At 36.9% G+C, this 25,235-nt stretch overlaps 2 protein-coding genes across 2 annotated transcripts; one reads left to right on the top strand and one right to left on the bottom strand.

The window, feature by feature from the left end:
* On the top strand, positions 7,284 to 16,036 carry LOC109230742 (probable bifunctional methylthioribulose-1-phosphate dehydratase/enolase-phosphatase E1 1). The gene is made up of 12 exons (XM_019396153.1): positions 7,284 to 7,735; positions 8,638 to 8,774; positions 9,648 to 9,743; positions 10,600 to 10,719; positions 11,883 to 11,972; positions 12,251 to 12,433; positions 12,551 to 12,706; positions 13,376 to 13,525; positions 13,608 to 13,709; positions 14,023 to 14,132; positions 14,234 to 14,352; positions 15,872 to 16,036. The coding sequence occupies exons 1-12, from the start codon at positions 7,498 to 7,500 to the stop codon at positions 15,961 to 15,963; spliced, it is 1,593 nt and encodes a 530-aa protein (XP_019251698.1). The 5' UTR covers positions 7,284 to 7,497; the 3' UTR covers positions 15,964 to 16,036.
* On the bottom strand, positions 17,095 to 22,904 carry LOC109230741 (proton pump-interactor 1-like). The gene is made up of 8 exons (XM_019396152.1): positions 22,706 to 22,904; positions 21,035 to 21,431; positions 20,553 to 20,747; positions 20,257 to 20,436; positions 19,391 to 19,585; positions 18,781 to 18,879; positions 18,018 to 18,566; positions 17,095 to 17,715 (listed from the first exon to the last, which is right to left on the bottom strand). The coding sequence occupies exons 2-8, from the start codon at positions 21,383 to 21,385 to the stop codon at positions 17,413 to 17,415; spliced, it is 1,872 nt and encodes a 623-aa protein (XP_019251697.1). The 5' UTR covers positions 21,386 to 21,431; positions 22,706 to 22,904; the 3' UTR covers positions 17,095 to 17,412.

Genomic DNA, 25,235 nt, shown 5'->3' with positions numbered 1-25,235 from the left:
GAGCGGACTATTCAGATATTGGAGGACATGCTCCGAGCTTGTGTTATTGACTTCGGAGGTTCGTGGGATCAGTTCTTGCCTTTAGCGGAGTTTGCCTACAACAACAGCTACCAGTCCAGCATTCAGATGGCCCCTTATGAGGCGTTGTATGGTAGGCGGTGTCGATCTCCGGTTGGGTGGTTTGAGCCAGGAGAGGCTCGGTTATTGGGTACAGATTTAGTTCAGGAGGCCTTGGATAAGGTCAAGATCATTCAGGACAGGCTTCGTTCGGCTCAGTCGCGGCAAAAGAGTTATGCAGATCGTAAGGTTCGAGATGTAGCTTTCATGGTTGGTGAGCGAGTATTGCTCCGAGTGTCGCCTATGAAGGGCGTGATGAGATTTGGGAAGAAGGGCAAGCTTAGCCCTAGGTTCATTGGCCCATTTGAGATTCTCGACCGTGTGGGAGAGGTGGCTTATAGGCTTGCCTTGCCGCCTAGCTTGTCCGCCGTGCATCCAGTTTTTCATGTGTCCATGCTTCGGAGGTATCACGGCGATCCAGCCCACGTGTTAGATTTCAGCACTGTCCAGTTGGACAAGGATCTGTCTTATGAGGAGGAGCCGGTGGCTATTCTAGACCGGCAGGTTCGACAGTTGAGATCGAAGAGTTTTCCTTCAGTACGAGTTCAGTGGATAGGTCAGCCCCCTGAGGCATCGACCTGGGAGTCCGAGTCCGATATGCGGAGCCGTTATCCTCATCCATTTCCCGACTCAGGTACTTCTTTCTTTTGTCCGTTCGAGGACGAACGGTTATTTTAGAGGTGGAGAATGTGACGACCCAAAGGGTCATCACCTGTTTTCTCACTCATTCTGTGTCTCCGAGGCCTTGAAAACCTCATTTAGGCTTGCCTCGATTTGCATGCACAGTCCAGGCGCGTAGCCGGAAAGCTTAAATATGAATTCTGTGTAAAAATTGATGAATTTTGATATTAATATAAATAAAGTTGACTTTGGTTAATATTTTGGGTAAACGGACCCGGACCCGTGATTGGACGGTCCCGGAAGGTCCGTAGGAAAATATGGGACTCGGGCGTATGCCCGGAATCGAAATTCGAGGTCCCGAGCCCGAGAAATGAATTTGTAAAGGAAATTGTTTTTCTGAAAATTTTATGGAAATTTGAAATGAAAATGGTTTAGAAAGTGTTGGTATCGGACCCGTATTTTGGTTCCGGCGCCCGGTACGGGTCTTATATGTGGTTTAAGCGCTTTCTGTAAAGTTTGGTTGAAAACGGTCGTTTGACGTGTTTCGGACCTAAAACTCTAAAGTTGAAAGTTTATGAAGTTTGAAGAAAAACTAGTGATTTTGAGGTTTGATTCCTTGTTCTTGATGTTATTTTGGCGATTTGATCGCACGGTTAAGTTCGTAGGATGTTGTAGAGTTAGGGTGTGTGTTTGGTTAGAAGCCCCGAGGGCTCGGGTGTGATTCGGATGTGTTTCGGGATGGTTTTGGCCTTAGGAAAAGTTGCAGAAATGTTCAGTTCTGGTGCTCTGGTGTATTGTTCTATGCAAAATCGCATAGGAGCTCCCGCGATCGCATAGTGTAAATCTTAAATGCCCAGTTTTATTATATGCGATCGCATAGTATACTCTGCGATCGCGTACCTCAGTCATTTCATTCTATGCGATCGCACCCTGCTCTCTGCGATCGCGATGCACAAAAACCCAGCCCTCATTTATCCTTCTATGCGATCGCATTCACAAGTCCGCGATCGCAGTGAACAGCAAACCTTACCCTATGCGTTCGCAATCCCTTTTCCGCGATCGCATAGAGCAAATTTCGCCCAGTTATATTTAATTCCCAAAACAGTGTAGTCGCGGACCATTCACAAAAACACCCGAGTTTCATATTCTCCAAGGTCCTTAGGCGTCCATTGAAGCTCCCTTTCATCAAGACCACTTGGGTTAGTAAATTCCAACTTGTTTTCTTTATTTTCCATCATTATTAATCAAATTCCTAAGCTTAAATCATGTAGATTAGGGTGGAAACTGGGGGAAATGGGTAGAGTTAGGGTTTTCTATATTTTCTTGATTTATACCTCGTTTTGGGGTCGAATTTGAAAACAAATTATATATTCGAGCTCGTGGGGGAATGGGTGATATGAAATTGGTTCGAACCTCGGGTTTTGACCAAGCGGGCTCGGGGTCAATTTTTGGAATTTTGGAAAGAAAGCTTAAAAAACTATATTTAGGCATTGGGTTTGATTTGTTTAGCTTATATTAATGTTGTAAAGTCGTTATTTCGTAGATTTGATTGAGTTAGAGCCGAATTCGAAAGGGAAAGCGGTCGTTGTGGATTGATTTAACTGTGGAAGTTGAGGTAAGTGTTTGATCTAACTTTGGCTTGAGGGAATAGGATTAGAGTATTGTTTGCTAATTGCTAATTGTCGAGTACGGTGTATAGGCATGGTGACGAGTATCTATACATTGGTGTCTAGCATGGCCGTGAGTCCTTATTTGTGCTTATTCTAATTTTGTTGTGACTCTTCCTTGTGTAGTTGATGATTTCCGTATAATGTGAAGAATATGAGAAAGAATTATGATTTGTGAACTCTTTGGAGCATGGCTTGAAAGATAAAGTAATTATTGAGTAAGAAATGAAAGAAAGAGAAAGAAATGTGATTATTCCCTTGCCGGGCTGTATTCGTATATTGATTTTCTCCCTTGCCAGGATATTGAAATTATTGTTATTGTTCACTTGCCGGGATTTCTATTTTGTTTGTTTATTCCCTCACCCCATTGTTTGTGATTGCTGTTTGGGTGAGGACGAGCGATAAAGCACGAAGGGTGATGCCGTGCACGATTATGTTTTGATTATTAATGCACGAAGGAACATTCCGTGTCATGTTTTGATTATTAATGCACGAAGGAACAATCCGTGTCATGTCTTGATTATTAATGCACGAAGGAACATTCCGTGCCATGTTTTGATTATTAATGCACGAAGGAACATTCCGTGCCATGTTTTGATTATTAATGCACGAAGGAACATTCCGTGCCATGTTTTGATTATTAATGCACGAAGGAACATTCCGTGCCATGTTTTGATCACTAATGCACGAAGGGTCATTCCGTGCCATGATATGAGTGTTTATGTGAGGAAAAGCACGAAGGTTGATGCCGTGCACTTTATTTGATTGTTTTGGTGAGAACGAGAGTAAAAGCACGAAGGATGGTGCCGTGCAAATTGTTAAATTTCCACTCTCGTTGATGTTGTAGTTGTACATTTTCACCTTCTATTGGTTGATTTTTGTTATCCGGATTGTTGCATCCCCTATAGCATGCTCCCCTCCCTCTTGACTTGTTAGATTTCTGTATTTTCTTCTGTTGTATATATATATATATCGAACTGCACAGGTTGGTTTTGGTAGTCCTTTCTAGCCTCGTCACTACTTCGCCGGGGTTAGGCCAGGCACTTACCAGCACATGGGGTCAGTTGTGCTGATGCTACACTCTGTGCATCTTTTTGCACAGATCACGGTGCCGGAGCAGCTTTTGGACAGCAGTAGTTGATTGGGAGTTGTCTTCAGTCTAGAGATCCCGAGGTAGCCTTGCTGGCGTCCGCATGGCCCGGAGTCTCTTCTATCTTTACTTCAGTTTGATATCCTTTGTACCGGAACAAACAGAATTATGTTTTCATTCAGACGTTGTATTTAGCATTCTCTAAATGTTCGTGAGTTTGTGACCCCGGTTCTTGGGTAGAGGATTATGTTAAACTTCCGCATTGTTTTCCGTTTATTTAAATTTAAGACTTCCGCTTTTCTATTAATTGTTTCGTCGAATTTATTAAATGTCGAGGTTTGCTAAAAGAGATAATAAATAGTTGGCTTGCCTAGATCCTTATAGTAGGCGCCATCACAACTCTCGAGGGTGGAAAATCCGGGTCGTGACAAGTTGGTATCAGAGCTCTAGGTTACATAGGTCTCACAACTCACGGACAAACTTGGTAGAGTCTGAGGGATCGGTACGGAGACGTCTGTATTTATCCCCCAGAGGCTGCAGAGTTAGGAAAAACTTCACATTTCATCTTTCTTGTCGTGCGGTTCTGTTTCTCAACCACCGATTGAATTTCTACTCTATTCTTTCGCAGATGGCGAGAACACGCGCTTCCTCATCTACCGCTCAGCAGTCTGAGCCCTGAGCAGCAGCCCTAGAGGCGGAGCCTCGGGTTGAGTTTGAGGAGGAGGTTCTAGCCCCAGCAGTTCCGGTGGGCCCAGCTCAGGTCCCATAGGGGTTCATTGCCACCCCAGTTCTTCAGGACGCTCTAGTCCGATTGGTAGACCTCATAGAGGGTGTCATTCGAGCGGGTTTGCTTCTAGTGGTTCAGCCAGCGGTGGCAGGTCAGCCGAGTATAGTGGCTCAGGCCGGGGGTGAGATCACTTTTCAGGAGGCGGCCAATGTGGGTCGTAGAGTTGAGATAGTTCTGCCACAGGGAGGTGGTCATGGGTCGGATAAGAGGCCCCGTCATGCAGGCAGATTCAGTGGTACCTCGTCAGGAGGTAGAGGTTCTTGTGGTAGAGGCCATCCTTCCAGGCCCTTTCAGTCAGCTCTCCAGGTCACTCATGGTACTTCAGGTGGTCATTCAGGTCGATGGGGTCGGCCTCAGTTTCCGCAGCTACAGCAGTCGCGTGGATGTTTTGAGTGTGGCGAGTATGGTCATCTCAGGAGGGCTTGCCCGAGGTTGAGGGGTGCTCAGCCGCAGCAGCCGAGGTCTTGCCACGCTTGTGGCGACACGAGGCACATTGTCAGATATTGCCCCCGAGTTTATGGTAGCTCTCAGCATCAGAGTTCTCGTGCTATGGTTCAGGCACCAGAGGTTCCACAGCCTGCCCAGCCAGCTAGAGGTGGAGGCAGAGGTCATAGAGGTGGAGCTCATACTGCCAGAGGTAGAGGCCAGCCAGCAGCCGGCCGTCCCAGAGATGAGGTTCAGGGAGTGGGGCCCAACCCCGGTGTTATGGCTCTTCCNTCTTCAGTCTAGAGATCCCGAGGTAGCCTTGCTGGCGTCCGCATGGCCCGGAGTCTCTTCTATGTTTACTTCAGTTTGATATCCTTTGTACCGGAACAAACCGAATTATATTTTTATTCAGACGTTGTATTTTGCATTCTCTAGATGTTCGTGAGTTTGTCACCCCAGTTCTTGGGTAGAGGATTCTGTTAAACTTCCGCATTGTTTTCCGTTTATTTATATTTAAGACTTCCGCTTTTCTATTAATTGTTTCGTCGAATTTATTAAATGTCGAGGTTTGCTAAAAGAGATAATAAATAGTTGGCTTGCCTAGCTCCTAATAGTAGGCGCCATCACGACTCCCGAGGGTGGGAAATCCGGGTCGTGACAATATTATACTGGACCAATATACTTGCTGGAACTCCAGTATATTATGCTGGAGTTCTAGTGTACTTATGCTGGAACTCCATCATATTATGCTGGAGTTCCTGCATACTTATTCTGGAACTCCAGTATAATATGCTGGAGTTCAAGTATACTTATGCTGGAACTCCAGCATAATATACTGGAGTATTTTCCGGGTTTTGAACAGTGTTTTCGCTCAGATTTATCTTTATATAAAAAGTGGCTAAATTTCGATTACTTTTAAAATTGGGCTATTTTTGAACGACCAGTTATAAATCTGGCTATTTTTAAAATTTACTCCCCGAGAATTCATTTTGGGCCTTTTTTTTGCTGGACAGGTTCAGCCGGGTCTTTGATGATGCAGATAAAATAGACAAAACATAAGGGATGAAATCAAATTATCAGCCATAAAACCAAGAATAAAGCTGGTAATTATTGAATTAACCGTTTATTATTTTTAGCTAGTATACATAAATTATACACTAGTTATATACAGTTAGACAGGTATTATGTATAAATTACATATTCACCAGCTAATTTTTGTTTAAATGATTAAGCGGACGACTATTTAGGTTAATTCTTCATAATTATTATTTTTACTCAAAAGGGAAATACATTTTCTTGCAAAATTAAACAATTCAACACACCAACATAGAAAATCTATGTGATAATTTCTCTGTTCCATTTTATGCGAAGGTATTTACTATTTGAGAAGTCAAATAATTCTTCTTTGATTGTAATTTTGTAGAACTCTTTTAACTGTTTTGATTATTAACTATGCTTATTTAAACTCCTCATTCAATTATGTCTTAATTTTTCTTGTTAATTTGTTTTAAAAAAAAGAATGCCAATATTTTTATTCTTAATGATATACTCTTTTTCTGGTATAGTATACACACATTTAATTTAAGTAAAAAATTTCTTAGCATATTATTAAATATTTATCCACTAAAACTAAGAAACATAAAATATAAAATATTATTTTTATATAATTTTCAAATATAGTACTAGTCCATTCGTTTCAATTTAGATGAGGTAGTTTGACTCGATACGAAGTTGAAGAAAAAAAGGACTTTTAAAACTTGTGGTCAGCTTAAGGGATAAAATTTTTGTGGAAACATGACATTTGTGTAGTTATGAAAGTTTACCATTAAGGATAAAATGGGTAAAATGAAGAGTTTAAGGGCGTGTTTGGTATAACGAAAAATATTTTCCGTGGAAAATATTTTCTTGGAAAACAAGTAGTAATCTTATTCATTTTCCGGTATTTGGTACGCAAAATAAGAAAAATGACTTCTCAAGAGTATTCATAAATAATTTAGATATAATAAACATGAAGCCATAAACTTTCGAACCCACAACCTTTCGAACCCACATTTTTCATAAACTTTCGAACCGCTAAACTTTCGAAACTGCGGAATTTCTAACTCGTAAACTTTATAATTTCTAAACCCGTAAACTTCCAAACACATAAACCTCCGAACTCATAACTTTGGAACTTGTAAAATTTTGAAACGAAAAAACAGAAATTTGAAATTGCAATAAAAAAAATAAGGTAAAAAATTAATTTTTTTTTTGCGGGAGGAGGATGGGGGGGTTGGGTGGGATGGAGGGGTAGTAGGGTGGGTGGTAACGAAAAACTGAAATTTGAAAGGAAAAAAAGAGCCTTTTTTGGAGAGAGGGGGTGGGGTGGGGTGGGTTGGCGAGGGTAAGGAAGGTTGAGAATGAATTTTGAAAAATATTTTCCCTTGTCTTGGTAAACAAAATTTTTTTCCTCCAATTGAAGGAAAATATTTTCCTTCATACCAAACACACCCTAAGTTGAATTTTTTTATAAAAATGTGTCATTTTTTTTTGTGTGAATAATACATAAATTATATGTTTTGAATTGTGATCCTCCTATTCTAAATTCCTTCACATAAATTGAAACCGAAGGGGTAGAAAATAACCTAAAATAACCCATGAAAAATGTGCCCAGATACCATATTCTATTTTAGTTCACTGATATTCAGGCAATCTATTCAGACTCTGATACTGGACGCTAAATCGGCTCCTTACATCGAACCAATCAATACAAACATATCCTAATAATACTATTCTAGTACAAAACAAATATGGCAGTAGCTTCAGCAGCTCCATTATTGGCATTGAACGGAGCTGTAAAAATGGCGACAAATTCACAGGCATACTTAGAAGGAACAAAGGTCAAAGAAACCAAGTCGTTAATAGCCGAATTATGCCGCCATTTTTACAATCAGGGTTGGGTTTCCGGCACCGGCGGCAGCATCACCATTAAAGTTCATGATGACTCCATTCCTAAACCTCAACAGCTTATCGTCATGTCCCCTTCAGGTAAGTACCCATTTAACATTAGGGTACGGGAAAAGGCCGCACCTAAGAAGTGTGACGTAGAATGCAAGCATTAGTGGCTGTTTTTACGGTTCCCTTTAACATCTTAATTTACACCAAAATCAATAAATAGTGTCTTAATTAGTTTGTGTTTAGTACTTCTCTTATGCTTCCTCAATTCCAATTTATGTGGCATACGTCAATTTATGTGATGCACTTTCTTTTTTTCGTGTTTGATAGACAATATGTTACCTTTCTACATTTAAAAGTAATTTAACTTCAAAATTCTTATTTTATCCTTAATGGGATGATTTATAACCGGTGGCGGAGCCACATTTGCCGGAAAATTATACTATTTTGCTAGATAAATTTTTTTATTTTATGTATTTTACTAAACGCTGACTCCCCTTTGACTTTTTGATGTATCTAATTATTTATATTTTGACACCCCTTGATGAAAATTCCGGATCCGCCACTATTTATAGCCACACAAATGTTCGTGACTTATGGTCAAATGGCGCCACAGAAATTGGGAAGAAGGGATTAGTTAACTCGGCACAAAATTTAAGAAAAAAATGAGAACTTTTGAATCTGTGTGGTCTTAAACATGCCATACATTTGTGTGACGGTAAGACTTTTGAAACATGTGGTCTTTAAATTTGTCATAACATTTGTGGAACTGTAAAAGCTTCTCGTTAAGGGTAAAATAAGAAGTTTAACTATTATTTTCAAATTTTGAAAGAGATCATTTTTTGAAATGGAGTAATGAGGAAATAGTATCACATAAACTAGAACAAATGAAGTAGTTAAATTAAGTTGGTACTCTACTCAATCTCTATCTTTATTTAAATAAAATAAAAAATTCTGTTCTTTGAGTTCTGTGTGTTTTTGGGTTGTTTGATTAGGGGTGCAAAAGGAAAGGATGGTGGAAGAGGATATGTATGTGTTGTCTTCAAATGGATCAGTTTTATCTGCGCCATTGGCCAAACCGTACCCATATAAGCCTCCCAAGTGTTCTGATTGTGCTCCTTTGTTTTTAAAGGTACAATTGGTCATCACTGTCATGATTCTTGTTTTGAATTTTTGAGGTTGCCCAATTTGCCTAAAGATAGAATCTTGTGAATGTCTACTACCAAATTTCTGCTTTGGTGTTCTACTTTAGCTAGTGTCAGTTCCATTTGCAAGAATTAGATTTATTAGATAGTCAATCAATCAGTCAACTACACCTCAATCCCATATCAGTTTAGCGTCAGCAATTAGATTTATCAGTATCTATGGATAGTGTAATTCATGTCCTATATATGAACCAATACCTGAAGTCAGTGTGCTCGATTTAGAAAATAAGCAAACGCTGTGTAAGCTTTCGGCGGGTGGAGTTACTCGGTATCTGTGCTGGTGGAAAATAGCATGTACCTGTGGAATACTCGAGGTGCCTGAGCTGGACACCATTATTGAAAAGGATGAAATCATCAACTAATTGTCTTGATTCTTGTTTCCAACTTTTAATGTTGACCAATTTGCTGTGTTGAATTGAGCTAAAGATAGAATCCTGTGAATGTCCCCTGCCAGATTTTTGTTTTGGTGTTCTACTTTAGCATGTGCCGGTTCCGTTTGCTAGAATATAAATTTAGTAGTCAATCAATCAATCAACTACATGTCAATCATAGATCAGTTAGGGGTCAGCAACTGGATTTGTCACTGTGTGTGGATTATGTATTTCATGTAATTTGAACTAGTAACTAAAGACAGAGTGGCCGGCTTAGAAAAATGAGCAAATGGAAAATGAATGGATCAGCTAATTTAAGATCTGAAAATGTGCTCTTATATTAGCCAATCTGTGTGCTTGATTCTCCTATTTCGGGTTTGCCGTGGATTCTACCTCCCATAACTTCCACTCCTTTTTCCTTTTTCTCAGGCTTATGAGATGCGTAATGCCGGTGCTGTTATCCATAGTCATGGAATGGAATCCTGTATAGTAACAATGCTCAATCCACTATTAAAAGAATTTCGGGTAAGTATGTGAACTTGGAGAAGCATATAAAGGCTCAAGTTCAACCTGTATCTTCTTAGATAGTCCTCTCTGAGATCTCTTAATTTGCATTCTGAGTATAATTGTTTGATGGTGAATATAGCCTGAGGGTAAAACATATAGTAAAAGAAAATGATAACAAGAAAGTTATAGACGATTCAACTTTATTCTAGAAAATTCTCAGTATTTCTTGCCTGATACCATATCAAGAATTTGACAATATAATTGAAAGCAGTCAGGGACAGCAGTTGAATTATGAAACATATTCAGATTAGTGCCTTCTGACCTTCTGTTCTTTATGGTCAATGATTTTAGCTTTCTTCTTATAGATGCTTTTCGTTGGCTAACATTAGCTCATACTTCTTTGATAGACAAGGGAAGAATAATACGCAAATAGGAAATTCAACCATAACCAGTATAACAGATGAGTGAAGTGGAAATGAGAAACTCGTTAAAGTATAGTTGGTGGGATGGTGTTAATGGATCATAAGCTGCATGAATGAAGACAGTTGAAACTAGAAGTATGAAAATAAGTTTATTAGGATTCCTCTTTTTTGGGAAAGGTAAGGTCACACATGTGCTTGTGGCATAAATATCTTGGAAGTCTAAAGGTTTCACTTTAGCGAATCTACTTGTGTTTGAGACTTCTTAACATTCAACATGGTCTATTATAGGAGACTAGGACAGTTTTCAGAAAATTTACATTTTAAAGACTTTGTTTTCAAACAGTATAAAGAGATGCTTTTGTCTCCATCTGATTCCACAATATATAAGAGCGAAATCTCGTGTGTCCTTTTTTTTAAAATCTCACTCATATTCTTCTTCATTGTAATTATAGATCACTCATATGGAAATGATCAAAGGAATTCAAGGGCACGGTTACTATGATGAACTTGTGGTCCCAATCATAGAGAACACTGCGCACGAGAGAGAACTCACAGAATCTCTTACAGAAGCAGTATGCCCCTGTATCTACTGAAAATCTTGTCTACCAATCAGTGCTATTTGTGCATCATAAATTATGGATATTCATGCATCTGAGATTGTTGTTATCATGGTTGGCTTCAATTCATACAACATATTTGATATTTTAATGGCTTATATTGTATACGTGAATGAATCATGTTGAAAGTGTCAACTTCGTTCCTGTTCTAATTTGGCTGTGATCACAAAGCTTCTAGGTAACAGTTCTCAACTGAAAAACTTAGGAAATGTACTGTATTCTGGTACAATTGTTTCATATTATGCACTTCCCCTTCACTACTGAAATTGATTCAGTACTTCTGAACTATACACGGGAGAAAGAATCCGGGCTTCACTTCTTTTTTCCTATTCCTTTATTTTTAATGAACTGCACCAGATACCCTGATCCTAGAAGAGAGGGAAAAGACATCCCTAAAAGGCTAAAATCATTTGGTTATTTTTCTCATTCATCTTTGGAGCTGATATTCTCCACTTGATTATAGGCTTTTATTTCAAGTGCAAACTAATGTATCTGTGTTACTGGTAATTGGATTCTAATACTCTTCTATAATCGTACACAAACATTATTATTACTGATTTTTTGGATTAGTAAGAATATTATTGGTAAAACTTAACCAACATAAATATAGTGCTGGATCTTTAGAGAAGAGTGGGGGTTCCGTTCATACAAAAGTAGCAAGTGAAATCCAACATGCTTTTTTCCTCATATCCAGTTCAAAAGAAGTTGCACCACAGAGCTAAGAAACTCAATAATCTTTGTAAACAAATACAACTATTAAGTGGCACGAAACAGCAAAACACAGGTAAACGATGTTTACTATTAACAGAGAATCCAAAACTAGCATCTCTGGTTTAAGGTACTATCACACCAATTCAGGTTAGTGAGAGAAACCTCATCTAGTCTGAAAACCCTGGTTTTGTAAACGAAATCAAGATGTTATATACTTTTTGTTTAATGTTTAACTATAGTCTATAAGTCAGTTGTCTATATGCCTAGTGCCAGCCGTCATTTGCTCTCAATCGTTCCCTTTGAAGGAAAATGTATTTGCTTAAGATTTTGATTTTAAGACTTAAATGATTCTTTTGTTGTGTGACACGTCTCCTGGGAGGTAATGATCATTTGTCCATGTTGAACAGATCAAAGCTTATCCAAAGACAACGGCCGTGCTGGTCCGAAACCATGGGATATATGTGTGGGGAGATTCCTGGATCAGTGCTAAAACTCAGGTTTGTGTTGTGAAGCAAATTTGTGTTGATCTTTCGAGGCATGATTAATTCTTAATGTCTAAAAGTAATAGTGATTGATACCTATGGTATTTCGCCATATTATTCTACAACCTAAGTGCTATATTCACATTTTGATTTGTTCCTTCCCCGTACCTCCCTCTTCTTATTTATTTTTTTTTTTTTAGGGGGGGGGGGGGGGGGGGTTGGGTGGGGGGGGAGCGAGAAGGGTTTGCTTCACTCTTATTTTGAACTCTTCAAATTGACATCCTATCCTCCAGGCTGAGTGTTACCACTATCTATTTGATGCTGCAATTAAGCTTAATCAGTTGGGGCTGGACTGGACAACACCAACTCATGGTCCTATTCATAACTCCAATGGTGCTTTAAGCAGTACCCGAAATGTCAAGACGTCTGCAAAAGCAGGTGGTCTTTCTTTGAGTGGCGACATTGAGCCATTACGGGTAAGCATTTGAAAATTACCATTCTCTAGTTTTTTGATATTTTGGTTTAAGCTTCATATGCATATAATTTTAGCTCTTGTTGCATGCTTGCATAGTGATTTTTATAGTTTGGTGCAGCGCTGCGTCGTTTTGGATATTGAGGGAACCACAACACCCATATCATTTGTTACAGATGTTCTTTTTCCTTATGCTCGTGATAATGTGGGGAGACATTTGGATGGAACATATGATTCAGCAGAAACCCAGGAGGATATTAAGCTTCTAAGAGCTCAAGTAAGATAAATCTCGAGCTGAGCTCTAGCTATTATTACTCATCCATTAGATAAGGACCATCCATTTGAATTTTCCGCTTGCAAGAAAATAAATGCTTTTCATAAATACTGACTAGTACGTCATCTTGCATTTTACACTCACAACAATACACGGTTATACATATATCTGATAATAAAGCTAAGATAAACATGCTTTGCCTTTCTGAATTCAATTATACTGGAAAAGAGCAATGATTTAAAGGGTATCTCTCAAGCTCATTTGTGCTGCAGACGGGATTGGATAATGAGGGTATTGAGGAAGGAGTGGCGCTGTTGTCGATGACAGCAGGCATAAAACTAAGATATGAAAACTATAGCTGAATAAAATTAGAACCCCACTAATGTGCTATTCTTGCCAAGGGTCTATTGGAAACAGCCTCTCTATGTCTCTACAAAGTAGGGGTAAGGCTTCGTACACACTACCCTCCCCAGACCCCACTATGTGGGATTGTACTGGGTTTGTTGTTGTTGTAATACTGTGCTATTATTGTTATACCAAAACATGATTCAATATTTTTTCACAAGTAAAAACTGTCTCGTATACATGCCGTACTTAAAAACCTGTAATTCATAATTAGGTACTATGCGGTAAAACCAACTTAATTTTGGCTCCTTTGCTCTTTTCTTTCAGGTACAAGAAGACTTGGAAAATGGTGTTGTCGGTGCTGTACCTATTCCCTCTGATGATGCTGGGAAGGAGGAAGTAATTGCAGCTTTGGTTACCAATGTTGAGGCAATGATTAAAGCTGACCGAAAGATTACTGCCTTAAAGGAGTTACAGGTAAGAGAATGGCATTGAAGTTAATTTTTCCCTTGTCTTATCTGAATATAATTTGTGCTTGGCTTCATATTCTATTGCTCAGGGGCATATATGGCAAACCGGGTTTCAAAATAATGAGTTAGAGGCAGTTGTTTTTGATGATGTGCCCGAAGCTCTTGAGAGATGGTCTGCTTTAGGCCTCAAGGTTTCTCCCATTATCCCCTTGTTTCATAAATTGGACTATTACTAGTATTAAACTATTAATATTAAGGTGAGAATGGAATTTATCCTTTCCGGATAGGTATGTCTCTATGAGCGACTACACCGGTCTTTATATGTCTTGGCCACGTCCCTTTCATAAAGACCTAGTGTTGGATTATGATCAAAGAAATCTCTCTATTATACCTTATCCAAAATCATTAACGACTCGAGCCAGCTGCATTAAATTCTTTCTTCTTCATTGACCTGTCAAGATGTATTTTGAAGTATATAAAATGACTAGTTATTTTGTCCCTAAGGTGTACATATACTCAAGTGGAAGCAGATTGGCACAAAGGCTTATCTTTGGTTACACAAACTATGGAGACCTGAGAAAATATCTCTGTGGATTTTTTGATACAACAGTGGGGTAAATTTCCATCTTTCAGCAGGGCCGACATCTCTGATTTTAAAGCGATATCCTGATATCTTTTCATGTGAAGTAATTGATGTTTCTTCTATTTGTTGTAGGAATAAGAGAGAAACAAAAAGTTACACTGAAATTACGGCATCCTTGGGTGTAGATAATCCATCTGAGATTTTGTTTGTGACGGACGTCTATCAAGAAGCCATAGCTTCAAAGGCAGCAGGTAATGTTCTGCTTGTTTTAGTATGAAATATTCTCTACTTTTCAGTTGCAAGCTATCCCCCTTCCTACCATTAAAAAGGCATCGGCAGTGCACTAAGCTCACGTTATGCGCGGGATCCGGGGAAGGGCCGGACCACAGGGGTCTATTGTACGTAGTGTTACCCTACATTTCTGCAAAAGGTTGTTTCCACAGCTCGAACCCGTGACCTCTTGGTCACATGACAACAACTTTACCAGTTACGCCAAGGTTCCCCTTCGTCCCCCTTCCTACCATTATTCCCATCTTAAAAACTCACATAAATGTAATATAGCGTTTTGTTGGCTACAAACGCACCACATAACTAATGCAGCTTTTGGTTAACGGTATTAAATAATGTCTGCATTAAGTTATGTAGGAAATTTATGTATTTTATGCGGGATAGGATAGGGGTAAGGCCGCGGACATCCTACCCTCCCCAGACCCTACTTGTGGGATTACACTAGGTTGTTGTTGTATAGAGTTAGGGGTGTTCGCGGTTTGACGGAAAACCGAACCAAACCGATTAAGTAAACCGATATTTTTTTTGATTTGGATTGGTTTTGGTTTTAAATTTTAAAAACCGATAATATTTGGTTTGGTTTTGGTTCTATTTTAAAAAACCGAAAAATAAACCGAACCAAACCGATTAATTATATACAAAATTTAATAATTATTTATATACAATATAATATCTTTTTGTTAATAATTTTAATTGTTATTTTGAATTTTGGTTTATCCTGTTATATCTTAAAAGATTGCCTAAGCCCATAACAATAGGATTCGACCAATTTTCTTTTCATTAATAGACACTAATTCTCTAAACCCGCACATACTTTTGCCTAAAAGAAGAGGTAAAAAAAAAACCACCACAAGAGTAAAGAAAGCACATTCAAATTGCAAGACAACAATGGCTAAAGCTTGAGAAAGCAACCTTATAGTTTGTTTTTTGTTCATTCTTTTCATATAAACATGTAAATAAACTTTCAGTTCTCAAAGAAATATATAAAAAGCATAAATTTGGCAAATTATTTTCAGATTGTTGTCTAGCGTTGTTTTAATATTATCGACTTATCATTAGCTTACTAAGAACCGAAAAACCTAACCAAACCGAACCAAACCAACAACAATCAAACCGATGATTTGTATTTAATTTGGTTTGGTTTTGGTTTTAAAATTTTAAAAATCGATTAAATTGGTTTGGTTTTGGTTTTAATCAAAAACCGACCAAACCGAACCGTGAACACCCCTATATAGAGTGTAGAACAACAAATGTATTAGCAATGTGGGGATTGAACTATTTTAAGACATAATGTCCCTTAAAGTAAGTCATCGATGTATAACAATCTCTTAATTATTAATAACCGCATAACGGTTCGTTCATTATTAATTACTGCATAACAAGTTTTTTCATTATTAATCTCCATATATGTATAATCCCTAACCAAATGACCCCCAGTGTGTTATATTTCAATGAAATTTCTCACTTATTTCCTTCATTCAGGTTTGGAAGTGATAATCTCAGTCAGGCCAGGGAATGGACCTCTTCCAGAAAATCATGGATTCAGGACAATCAAATCCTTTTCAGAGATCTAAAGATGGAATATATATTACTCTGTAACATTTTTCGCGTGTTTTATTACGTTAAATAAATAAACAAGTTGGTGAAGCTTTCATAAACCCCCCCCCCCCCCCCAAATGTGATAATAAATTTAAAATAAAAAAGAAGAAAAAGAAAATAGTTAACGTAATAGCTACTTAATCCCAATGTAAGTTGTTATATTGGCGGCTATGAAGAGTGGCGAAGCCAGAAATTCGAGCAAAGGAATTTACACCCAAAAAAAAAAAAAAAAAATAAGTTGCACATATGGAATTTGAATCTATGACCTAACGTAATTTTTGAATCTTTTTTGTCATTGCAGTATAATTTTTTTTTTTTTAATGTTAAAGAGATTCAACAATTTATATATAACATAATTCCAAAAATATTTGAAATGTATAAAATTTTATGGTACTACGGTTATTGCGCATAGAACATAGGGGAGATAAATGGGGAGAAATTCAAAAATAGCTAGATTTACAAGCGGACATTCAAAAATAGCCACAGTTTTAAAAGTAATCGAAATTTAGCCACTTTTTATGTAAAGATAAATTTGAATGAAAACACTGTTCAAAATCTAGAAAAATACTCCAGTATAATATACTAGAGTTCTGGTGTAATTATACTGGAACTCCAGTATAATATACTGGAGTCCCAGTATAATATATCGGTCAAGCATAATATACTGGAGCTCCAGTATATTATACTGGAACTTTCTGCGTGTTGGAGTTCCACCATAATATGCTGGAACTTCATACACAGGTGCACCGATCTCCAATATATTGTGTTGGAACTTTCCGTGTTGCAGCAAAATAGTGACTATTTTTCAATGATTTTGCAAACGCTGGCTATTTTTGAATGACCAGTCCGAAAACTGGCTAGCCCGTGCTATTTTTACGGATAAATTACTTGATCATTCCCACATAGTAATATTATCATTCCTGTTGTAACAAATTTAAAGGTGGCCCGGCAAGGTTTTTCTCTTGAATCTCAATGAACTAAGTAGGCATGTAATAAAAAAACACATCCTTCGGCAGAAAGTTACACTGTGTAGATACGTAAAATAAAAAAAATAAAAAAAAAAAAAAAAATATATATATATATATATATATGTTGAATCCCCTTAGTAACAAAATCTGGCTCCCGCCACTGATTACAAAAGAAACACCCAGACGATATATCCCTAAGCAAATATCAAAATTTGAAACTACACTGTCAAAACCAAAAATGTATAATTACTCTATCTGTAAGTATCTCGGACCTGCCTCATCTACCAGCAAAATTATAACTATCCCATCCCTATAGTCTAGGATGCAAAAAAAAAAATTAAAAATTAAAAAAGGAATAGCTTAAAGTTACTAAACTAACGTTGCTATTGCAATATATCTGAGAATAACCACGTTTTCCCTCTTCTATTTCATTCTAATTTCGACGTCAACAGTATCCTACAGCATATACTTGTATGCCGCGACAAGAAGTAACAACACTACCAGAGCGGCAGGAGCAGCCCACTGCCAGTAGTTTCTTCCCTTTTTGTGTTTTAATATAACTTTAGGAAGCTCGGAGCCTTTTGCACGCGTTGCTCTATGCCTAACGGTGTTCTCTTTGCACTCCTTGACCTTAGGGGCTACCGGAGTTTCAACCTTTTCCTCCGCCTTCTCTTCCTCAGTTGTCTCAGTTGGTTCCTCCATAGGATCCTGACCAGTAACAACAGCACCAGCCTTTTTCCTCGCTTTCTTCTCAAGGTCCTGAAAAGTGTTAAAAGCACTAGATGAGTCAAGAGCCAAAGTAGATTTATACAATATGAAACTAAAAAAGGGCAGCCCAGTGCATTAAGCTCCCGCTATGTGCGGGGTCCGGAAAAGGGCCGGACCACAAGGGTCTATCATACGCAGCCTTACCCTGCATTTCTGCAAGAGGTTATTTCCACGGCTCGAACCTGTGACCTCCTGGTCACATGACAGCAACTTTACCAGTTACGCCAAGGCTCCCCTTCCAATATGAAACTAAAAGAGACAATAATATTATAAGGAATGAGAAGGATAATTTCCTTGAGCTTCTTTTCAGCTTCTTTCTGAGCTTTTAATGCTGCTTTAGCAGCTGCTTTCTCCGCCAACTTCTTCTTCCTCTCCATTGCCTGCCGATTTTTTGCTATTTCCTCTTCTCTCTTCATCTCTCTCAATTTTACTTCATCAACACCGTTCCGCTTGGCATTAGTATCCTCGGGTAGCTTTTCTAAACCATAGACTTCTTCGTTGCCATCAACGAAATCAAAATCTTCTTTCAGAGTACTCGTGTTTTTGCCATTTGCATCTTTCAGCTCCTTGCTATTCTTCTCTTTTTGTACTTTCTGCGTTGCAGAAGCATCAAGTTTTGCGGTAGAAACGGGATCTTCCTTTGGTGGATCCACATTAGTTTTTGGTGCAACCTCTGTCTGTGACGCAGTCCGTGCCTCCGGTGACACTAGAGGCTTCTCATCAGGGTTCCTCATCCTGCCATCCTTGCTCAACTGCCTAATGTCAAGCGATGACAAAATTCTCCTCTCGTAATCATCTCTAAAAGCCTTATCAACACTCCAGAGAGACATGAAGTTCTCGGCCTAAAGACGTAAAAATAATTGTCAACACAAACACATGCAAAGCAAAAACTTTTGGGATAATTACCTTATTGGGCCGACCTCCAAAACAATAACCGGCAAATGTATATGTTCTGTATATTAAGTATAAACATACATATACCACACATAAATATACATATAATATACATAAATATACATATAACTTATATATTATATACATAATCACCCATCATACCTCCATCAGTGACAGTTCTTTAAGGGCTTCAATATCCTTCTTATCCGCAAGCTGTTTGGCTTTCTGTAACATTGTGGAGTTTTTGTAGAAAGGAGAATTCTGGAGAAAAAAAATTGAAGGACACTTATCAAAATCAATCCAGATACACTTATTTATCTACAATGTTGCAGCAAATGAAAACCATATTGATATTCAGATTATCAAATGAATTAGATAATTTTCTGATGGATGAGATGAATATGAAACAGTGTATTTGTGTTAAAAAATTCATTAAATATAAACAAATATTAAATTTAGAACCCAGTTATTAGCACTTGAAATCATCGTCCTGAAATCTAGAACCCATAACATTAAAATCCTGGCTCTGCCTCTTTTATAATGTTAAAGGAAACTGCAGATTTTCTATTTAGATTTCCCGTGTTGTCTTCACCCATGGCGCAGAATAATACATAATGGATAACTAAACATCATTTTGACCTCATAAAAAAAGTTTTTGATAGAACGGTATACAATTCATAAAATACTCATAAGCTCGTAATCACGCATATGTTTAACATAAACCAGTAGTGACAGGATATTTCAGTCAACAAAAGAAAACAGAAAAGCATACCCCTTCATCACGTTGTTTTCTCAATTCAAGAATATGTTCATAAGTGCTTTCTCTCTTTTTTACAATTTCCTTCACTTCCTCATCCAATGACTTGATCTGCTTTGTTATGTCATCGATGTGATCGTCCAGTTTCTTAAGCTTGGCCTTTACCGCCTGTTGCTCCTTACGGACTCCGTCCAAGTCAACACTTATAAGCTACAGTGGATGAAGTATTTGAAGAGTTATTAGTTATAAAGGCACACCAATAGAAAGGCCAAAAAATAATAGTCGGCAAATGTATATGTTTTGTATATTAAGCAGTGTTGTCAAAGGCTCATTTAAGGCGCGCTTAAACTCTGAAGCTCAGAAAAGCTAGGGAGCGCGCTTCGCCTCGCTTAATCAGCGCTTCAGTGTAAGCAAGGCACTAAGGCGTGTGCCTTATTTCCCATGAGTTCTATCTTGAATCGGGCAGTATTAAACTGCAATAATAATCGACAAATAAGTGTATTAGTTGTTGAGCAAAACATCATGAGTGAATTTGCTACTCTTTTTCCTTGAATTACATATATATTTATTTTTACCCTTCATTGCGCCTTTTTTTAAATAGCCCACATTTTAATTATGCTTTGCGCTTAAAGACCCAATAGACCTGGAGCACTTTTTAGAGCTTTTCGCTTTTGACAACACTGATATGAAGTATAAATTACATATAATATACATAAATGTACATATAATATTACATAATCAGCATATATGTTTTGTATATTTGGGCTAGCGCCCGTAGTTATTTTCGGCCGACGGGTCAAAAATGAAAAAAGCCCTTTATTATTTAGGCCAGGAAACCAGAAATTTTGCTACCGTTAAGCAAATAAATTTCAGAGCCTTACTTTGACCTGGTTTTGAATTGACTCCTTGTCACCTTTCGATTCCAGAATATCTGCTCTCATAGCAGCATTCTTTTTAACATTTTCCCTTGTTCCTTCAAGTTGCTTGATTTCCCTGAGAATTTGCTTCTCTTCATTCAGAGGAATGCTTTCATGTTGAATGCGGTACTCCAGGCTTTTGATCTGATGAATTTCCAAAATTAAAGAAAAATATTATTAACAGTATGTGCTTTTCAATTACTCAGCTTGATACAGGTAAGTAGAAGTGGAAGAAAAAAAGCGAAGAAACTAAAGCTTACAAGATTGTTAAGCTCCTCCTCAGATGAACACAGACTATAACCCCTCTCTCCGCCAGTATTTCTAGCACCACGGAGCTCGCCCAAGGCATCGTGCAGCGGTTTGACTTCCTTTCTTTTCTCATCAATCTTTGTCCAAAACTGCTGATTCTCAGCACTTAGAGATTTCCTTTGCTCAATGAGCTGCGCTCTATCTGCCTGCAGCCAAGGACTTATTTCATTAGTTTTACAATACCCTCTATAAAGAAGAGTTCGGGCGAACCTGCAGCTAACTTAAGAGGGCCTGGTATAAAGGTAATATATAACATGCTATGTCTGAAAGTTCATCAGCGTTAAGCCGTTAAGGCAAAATTAAAGTGCATGATTACCTAACATTGATATTGAAAAGGGATTAATATTGAATACAATGTTTTTACACATTTATAGAAGTATTCACATCCAAAGTATCAAATCTTCAGCCAAAAGCAGATAATAGTGACACTCACCCTTATGAGCTTTAATTTTTCAATAATCTGCGATCTTGCTTTGTTCTTTTTCTGTAGCTCAATTTCGGCCTGTTCTATTTTGGACTTCAGCTTTTGGTCTTCAAATCTCCGATATTTGACAATGTAGAAAGAATGGACCTGTTTTTCTTGAGGCCATTCATCAACCGCATTCTCCCGGAGGCTGATTAAAGGATCTCTCTTCCTTTCCTCCTTAATTGGTTCTTCAATACCATGAGAGCCAACTTTTATGGGATCGTTAACCCCTGCAACATTATTCATTCTCCCATTGTCTTTCAGAATCTTGTTCTCAACTGAAACATGGGCTAACTGAGATTCCACATCTATACCCATGATTTCACTAAGTACAAACAGAAGTTGCCTTCAACAATCTCCGATCCTGAAGTAAAAGGAACATACTAATTATGAACTAGCATCAGAGCAGTAATGTCTCCGGGATATACAGAAGAATTGACAGGACAAAAGATAAATGTCAATTGGCGGAACTTTACGGTAAAAAAAAATACCTAGTTGACACTAGATTGTGATGTGAAAATCAACTACCGTGATTCTTCCCACAGAATCCTAGTACAACCACCTAAAATAACTACTCTCTCCGTCCAAATTTATGTGGCAGTAGTCAGATTTCGAGGGTCCAATAAGTTTTTCTTGACAGCGATTTTTTCATGTATTTAAATATTTTAAATTATTAATTATTGTGACTTATAGTACTTTTTACGTAGTTATCAAATATGCAAATTTTATTTCAAAAAATCAAAGATCCTATGTCGGAATTCACGGTCAAATAAGAAGTTTGACTCTCGAAATCCGAACTATGACACATAAATTGCGACAGAGCGAGTGTGTGATATAAATACAAATTGAATAGACCTTTGTGTCAGACGTGCTCTAACTATGACACATAAATTAGCTGAGATACTCACTCTATGCCGCATTCTCTTTGAAAAAAATATTAACACAATCGGGTAAATTTTTAGGTATTTGCAGTTAAACCTCTTGATAATCATTAATTGATAATCTAGTAAAAACAGTAACTAACCTACTATCACAAGCTAATATTCATTAGCGCAAAGAAAATAACTTAAATCCTACTGTCAGTATATATAATTTAAATCCTACTGTTAGTATACAACAACAACAACAACACACTCAGTATTATCCCACACCGTGGGGTCTGGGGAGGGTAGTGTGTACGCAAACCTTACCCTACCTTGTGAGAATAGAGAGGTTGTTTCCAATAGACCCTCGGCCGGCTCAAGAAAGCATAAGCACCACATTAATGAAAATAGGAAAGTACCAAAAAGCCATATAATAGCACATTAAAAACAACAAGATTCCTACTGTAAGTATATATAACTTAAATCCTACCGTCAGTATATATAACTTAAATCCTGTTGTCAGTATATATAACTTAAATCCTATCTGAAATAGCAAGTAAAGATTAGAATTTTAATAAAGAACCATCCATAGAATCAGCAATTACACATGCAGTGATTCAAACAAAGGCAGAAAGCAATAAAAACAAGTTTCAATTGGCAATAATAACACAAATACTACTAAATACTCAATAATTCCCCTGAATTCAATCGAAAAAATAGACCCTTATTTCAATTGTTTGAAGAAAAAAAAAAAACATGAAGGGCGGAGACTTACCAGTAATCGGAAAAAATAAGGCAAAAGAATCTTAAGAAATACTCTCAATTGGAGAATGCCGTGAGAAAGAGAAATTAATGAGACAAAAATAACTAAACAGATTTTAACTATTTATGGAGATTATTATAGACATTGTAGTCATGTTGGAATAGGAATGTGAGAACAAATTTTTTGTTTTGTTTTTATTTTTGGTTAATCCAAATTCACTAAACCAGATTTTTCTCTGTCGCGGAAAAGCTTATATAAGTGGGAATTTGTTCCTACCGAAATTTTTTAAGAAATTACATTGGATATACTTTTTAAAATTATTATTTACATTTTCATCCCGTTAAAAAATATTTTTAAAAAATAGCTCTGCATGAGAATATTAAGCATAGTTAATTACCCGCTTTTACCTATTCTTAAAATGGTTACACTATACACCTGGCCGACCAAAACTATTTACCCGCATATCCATTTTTCTTATTTATTCTTCTACTGCAACTATGCAGTTTAAAGTTGCCTTGTACTTTTTCTCTATATTTTTCTTCTCCCTTTCTCTTTCTTCACTTTCTCTAATTGGATTATATCCCTCCCTATAATCTCTGATCAATCTACTTTTTCTATCTTCTCTTTTTCATGTATGCCAGAAAAACAAAGCTAGAAAGTAAATCTATAAAAAAAAATAATTAGGGTTTCAATAGTTTCTTCTCAAAATTCTCAATCTCGTTGAATTCGATAGATTTTGGCTTTCTCTATATGAGATTTTTATTCAACGTCACGCGTGATCCTCGTACTAATCACCTAAAAACACCCGATTACTTAATTGGATGTTGTGTTCAAATACTTTTCTAAATGAACTATTTAATGGATTTCCATGGAGGTATTATTCATTGCATAAGCTCTCATTGAGTTAATTAGATTATGAGACAGCTGATATTATTTCAGTTTAATAATTGAATTAAAAAAAATTAAACTCTTTGCGTACAATTTTATACTCTGTTGGTATAGCTATATACTATACCGGTATCATATGTTAGTTGAAATATTTTTTGGTTGTATTAGCTACATTTAATTGGTACACTATTTAATTTTTCTTTAGTAACAGTAGAATAGTATACTATCTTGAATTTTTTTTAATTTTCCTTTATGCATGTGTATTATGTAATTCATTTTGATTTTTTCTTTATGCGTTTGTTTTATATAATAGTACTATAGTACAATATCTTGAAATACATTCTTATATTAATATGTGGTACACTATTTTTTGATTTTTCTCTTTATGCATATGTATTATATAATAGTACTATAGTCACATATAGTTGCCTGAATTAATTAGTAGAATTGTATACTCTATTGGTATAATTATATGTCATATTGATATCATATGGTAGTTGGAATAGTTTTGGTTGCTTTAGCTGCATTTTTATGTGAATTTTATTCTGAAATAATTTATAAGATCATGTTTTGCTGTATTGGATTTTCTTGTACCTATGGATACAGATTTTATAGTTATGTGAAGTTGTTGGAACGACCCCGTACAACTATATACCCTATTAGTATAGTTATATACTATATTGGTATCATATGATAGTTGAATCATTTTTTGGTTGTATTAGCTGCATTTAATTGGTACACTATTTGATTTTCTTTTAAATATAATAATATAGTACAATATCTTGAAATACTTTATTTTATTAATATGTGGTAGACTTTTTTTTTTCTCTTTATGCATGTGTGTTATGTAATAGTAGTATAGTCATATAATTGCCGGAAATTAACCAGTAAAGCTGTATGCCATGTTGGTATAGTTATATACCATATTGGTATCATATGGTAGTTTGAACACTTTTTTGGTTGTTTTAGCTACATTTTTAAGTGATTACTATTCTGAAATTATTTGTATGAACGTGATTTGCAGTGCTAGAATTTTTTTGTGCCGATGGACATAGATTATGTGTATTATATAATAGTTTGTATAGTTATAGGCAATTGTAGGAACGACCTCATACAACTATATACCCTGTTAGTATACAGAATGAGCAAGTTGCTTTGCGAATATTTAACTTGCAATGCGAGCATGTAATTTTCTCATACTTTTATTGCATCCTTTAAAGTTTTGGTACAGTAGTATAGTCGTAGATAGTTGTAGCAATATTCTAGAGCAATCATATACTCTGTTGGTATACATGTATACCATATTGGTATCATGTGATACTAGAAGTCTTTTTTGCTGCTTATACTTTTATTGCATTTTTTAATATTTTAATCATTTATATTCTAACTAGTATATATAGAGATTTGGTGGTCGTAGATTATGCTTTCTTGCTCCATAACTGGTTGTGTTACGGCTAATGGTAGAGTGTGTACTGATATTTGTAGGGAAGGAGGTCAAGGTTTGCATGGCAATCACGTGTTGATTCTTAGAATCTGATCATGTAATTTATGGTGCTCAGCAGCAGTCAGTGTGATATTCAGTGAATTAGATGAAGTGACAACTCATATTATTTCAGTTTAATAATTGAACTAAGAAAATAAAAAAAAAGACAAA

This window comes from Nicotiana attenuata, chromosome 8, assembly GCF_001879085.1.
Source record: "Nicotiana attenuata strain UT chromosome 8, NIATTr2, whole genome shotgun sequence".
In the NCBI taxonomy this organism is placed as follows: Eukaryota; Viridiplantae; Streptophyta; class Magnoliopsida; order Solanales; family Solanaceae; genus Nicotiana; species Nicotiana attenuata.
Note: the sequence above shows the minus strand (reverse complement) of the source record. Positions and strands in the feature narration are given on the sequence as shown.